The sequence below is a fragment of the Dipodomys spectabilis genome, unplaced genomic scaffold (assembly GCF_019054845.1).
Source record: "Dipodomys spectabilis isolate Male_0828 unplaced genomic scaffold, ASM1905484v1 ptg000263l, whole genome shotgun sequence".
NCBI classification, from domain to species: Eukaryota; Metazoa; Chordata; class Mammalia; order Rodentia; family Heteromyidae; genus Dipodomys; species Dipodomys spectabilis.
Genome location: NW_024870940.1, coordinates 2,015,533 through 2,019,419, shown reverse-complemented (window position 1 = coordinate 2,019,419; position 3,887 = coordinate 2,015,533). Strand labels below are relative to the sequence as shown.

The 3,887-nt window shown below is 49.3% G+C and overlaps 1 protein-coding gene across 1 annotated transcript; it reads right to left on the bottom strand.

The window, feature by feature from the left end:
- Positions 1-615: 615 nt before the first annotated feature.
- Positions 616-3,428, bottom strand: LOC122125292 (neutrophil defensin 3-like). Its single transcript, XM_042699892.1, has 3 exons — positions 3,336-3,428; positions 1,893-2,077; positions 616-841 (listed from the first exon to the last, which is right to left on the bottom strand). Exons 2-3 carry the CDS (start codon positions 2,068-2,070, stop codon positions 732-734), a joined length of 288 nt encoding a protein of 95 aa, XP_042555826.1. The 5' UTR covers positions 2,071-2,077; positions 3,336-3,428; the 3' UTR covers positions 616-731.
- Positions 3,429-3,887: the final 459 nt, after the last annotated feature.

Genomic DNA, 3,887 nt, shown 5'->3' with positions numbered 1-3,887 from the left:
ACGCAGGGCTACTCACACCTCTGACTCTGTTTCTCTGTGTGACCCTGGTGCATAGCTGTGGCTGTGTCTCACCCGAACAGTCAGAATCCCAACAGCTCAGACAGGCGTGGAGGGCAGTGAGGGAATTGCCCATAGTAGATTTCTGTTTCTGGACACCAGCTCTCCCTCTAGCAAACAGGGCTACAGGAGAGGTGGGCAGAAGGGACTCTCAGCTTTCCTCCTTTCTGACACTGTGTTCACTTCCTGACCTGACACGGAGCAGCCTGTGCAGGCTGGCAGGTGATCTGTGCTTTTCTGTTTCTCTCCCAAGCTTTGCCTAAGTAGATGTGATTTCCTAAGAGGAGGGATAGCTTTGTCACTGTTTGAATTGAAGTGCACAATGGCTGGCACTGCCTTTGCAGAGGTGAAGTGCACATGAGGGCAGGGCTCAGAGCAGGGGGAGGGGGAGGGGTGCGCAGAGCCATTCTGTGTTCTCACATGTGTGGAGACTGTGAGCTCCTCACGGAGGTCAGCGTGGGAGCCAGAGCTGGACTGCAGGAGTGTGATGGAGAGGCTGGGGCTTGGCTGCAGAGCTCAGAGCTCTGAGGACAGAGACACCAGCGAGGAAAGATCAAATGCGCTGCCCTTTCTGTGATGATTTATTTAGGGTGGGGAAAGCAATGGGGTACATGGGCTGGGAGACACCACCTTTCAGAGAAGATTACAATCTCATTTTCTGTTGCACACGAGGCTCAGCAGCAGAATCTGTAGATGCGGTTGCGGTAAATGCAGGTGCCCAAAGTGCGTTCCCCACCCTGGCAGGCTCCTATTCGGCAGTAACAGTTTCGTCCGGCCTGGACCCCTGGGGGCACAGAGAAAGCGTCAGTCAGCTGGCACCTTGGACAGCAGTGAGCGCTGACAGTTTTGACAAGGCAGCCAACAGAGGGGTTGCTTGTGTCCATGTGTCACAGAGCGCAGCATTAATAACCACAAGTCAACACACACGCAAGAGTGAGTGACACACACACTCCAAACCCTTCCTCATTTATTTTCACTTCTTCTTTCTTAACCTGTGTGTGTTCCTAAGGCTTGAACTCAGGGCTCAGTGTTCTTGCCTGGCTTTGTCACTCAAAGCTAGTGCTCTACAATTTGAACCACACTTGTATATTTTTTAGATAATTGGAGATCAGAAACTCATAGACATTTCTTCCCTGCCTGGCTTTCAACCATAATCCTCAGCTCTCAGCTTCCTGAGGATCTAGGATTACAGCAGTGAGCACCAGGGCTCAGCTAACTTCACTTCCAGGTGTCCACTCTGCAGCCCACACATATCCAAACACACCCACATGTCTCCATCTAGTACCTGACCCTCCCCACCATGCTGTGGATGGTGACCCATGCTGGCCACTCCCGTAGTCAGGAGGCCCAGAAAGCAAGAGTGTGAGGCCACGATGTATGAAACAGCTAACAGGTCACCTGCCTCACCAATAAGCTGAAAGGCTGGCTCAATGGAGCCACAGGGATGAGGATCACAGTCCAAAACAAGCCTCAAGCAAAAAGGAGAGGCTGTGAAATAGAACTGCAGGAAAAGGAGCTACAAATGTACTGCAAGGGACAGAGCTCATCATAAATGGAGGAGACGCTTGTCTAAGAGCAACCCTCCTCACTAACATCCAGAGACAGCTCGTCTCTTGCATTGAACATAGTGATGGTGACACATCTAGGTTGGATTCAGGCCTTGCAGAAAGGTCACCTTGTCGTCACTAGGGTGTCACCATTCAGTAAGAAGAGGAAGGGACAGTCAAATGACAGTGTCTCCTGTCACTTGCTGTAGGACCTGCTGCAGACTGGATTGCTCAGTGAGTCTCCAGCTTCCTTCCAGCCCTGGTCTCTGTCTTGATGACCTCACTCACCTGAATCTTGAAGCACAGAACTGTCATCCTGAAACAGAGAGATGGACGGGACTTGGCCATCTCCCTCCAGGGGTTCCTGGGCTGCAGCTGCCTCAAACGTGACTCTGAGAGGCTCACCCTGGGCCTGCAGAGCCAGCAAGGAAAGGACGCCAAGGAGAGCTAGTGTCCTCATGGTCATGAGTCTCCTAGGGACGGGAGGGCAGGAAGTGAGTGCACTGGAGACAGGGGTCCCCTGCAACGAAAGATCTGTGAGGAAGGTTCACAGATCCTCCCAGAAGACACTTGCCACCATCCCAAGGCTGCCATCCTTCCCCAAGTCGTTGGAAGGCCCATCTTCCCTCCACGGTGCCATCCTGACACTACTCTGTGTGTCTGGGGACTGCTCAACTAGATCACTGTGATTAGCTACCTCAGAGCTCTTTCTATTTCTTGCTCACATTAACCAACTACTACTTCTCTGTTTTTTACATTTCCAGTACTTCACGCAAAAAAGGAATTTTTTCATTTCTGAACTTCAGAGGAATTGTGAGTAACTCTGCACTGTGTGGAGGTGCAGTCTGGGATCAGTCCAGTATCCAAATGAGCAGGCAATAGCATTGCTAATGTCAAGGGAATTATCCCCCGATGGAGGTGTGGAGTCCAAGCAGGATCCTGGTGGGGTTTGTATGGGATCCACAGGCACACAGTCTTCAGCGAGCGTTGATGGCGTGCCCTTTGATGTTAGGGAAAGAGTTGGAATACAATATTCAATTATGCATCTTTCAAGGAGGGATGAGTGGCACTATCTACATCAAAATATTCGAAATGTTGAGAAAATTTTCCTACTGTGTCTAGAATTCAAATCAAGGGGATTAAAGTCTGAAACAAGACTTGAATTCAGAAAATCGTTAGAAGACATCATTGAGAGTAACTTCTTCACAGGGCATCTGTGAAGTGATTTCTTCCACCTATAAACGAAAGCTATGGCCAGAAAGCAAAAGTTAAACACGGATTGTACCTGTCCACACAACATCTGCACAACAGACTAAAAGAAGCAATAAGAAAAGGCAGAGAATGTTTGCAAAGCATTCTTCTGATGATAGATTATTTCTCAGGATATATACACAGGTAACATAATCCAACAGAAAAAATGAAAACAGATTTTTTTAACGTGAATGAAAACCTCAAAACATTATATTTCCAACTGGGAGAATGTTTCCTGAGTCAATTAATATGTGAACCCCACATAACAATTGGGACCTATTGGTTTCAGGCAAAGCTTTGAGCTTTCCAGTACCTGGGCCTGTAGAGATGCTCTTTGCAGCCCCTAGAGACCTGACAAGCTCCCAAAGAGCTCTGCAAGTGTGAGCTCTTACAAGGTGTGCTCCTAGAGTGGACAGGGCAGGTTGTCTTCAATGCCCCAACCACAGCATGGAAGGTCAAAAGTAAGTTCCCATTACTTACAGAGGCTTGAGCTGAGCAGAGAGCAGAGATGGGCAGAGAGAAGTTCTGCGTCAGGGCTCAGGATGAAACCCCAGCTGCACATTCCCTGGACAAAGACTCGCCCTATATATGGGATATCAGCGGTGTCTTCATTTCTGGAGGCTGGCTTCTGTTGCATGCATCAAAGAACTCTGGTGCAAGAGCATTTGAGCAATTTAGTGTTACGTAGGGTCCCAGAGCACCCTGCCCTCTAAGGCCCCCACCCAGAGGCACTTCTTTTCTCTCAGGCAGTCTTGGCCAGGTCTAGGTAGACACCAGTGGTTATTTCTCCATCAGTCTTCATTCAGTGGGGTCTCTTTTGTTGAAAGAGTCTCACGTGCAACATGAAAATAGGAAAAGACAGCAGCAGTTCCTGCCTTACCCACCACAGCTTCTGCCGTGTTAGGGTGACTGGACTGTAGAGCCATGCACAGCTCAGTGCTGGAGGTAAGCACCAAGTGCTCTCGCTACTGTGTGAACACCACACATCCCAACCTCCTCCTAATGCAAATGTGGAACCATTGTAACTTAGAC

What these genes read in the sequence shown, in the direction of transcription:
- LOC122125292 (XM_042699892.1), bottom strand. Translation starts at nt 2,070, where the DNA reads ATGACCATGAGGACACTAGCTCTCCTTGGCGTCCTTTCCTTGCTGGCT. An exon ending in TTCTGTGCTTCAAGATTCAG is followed by an intron (nt 842 to 1,892) that starts GTGAGTGAGGTC and finishes CTGTGCCCCCAG; the next exon opens with GGGTCCAGGCCGGACGAAAC.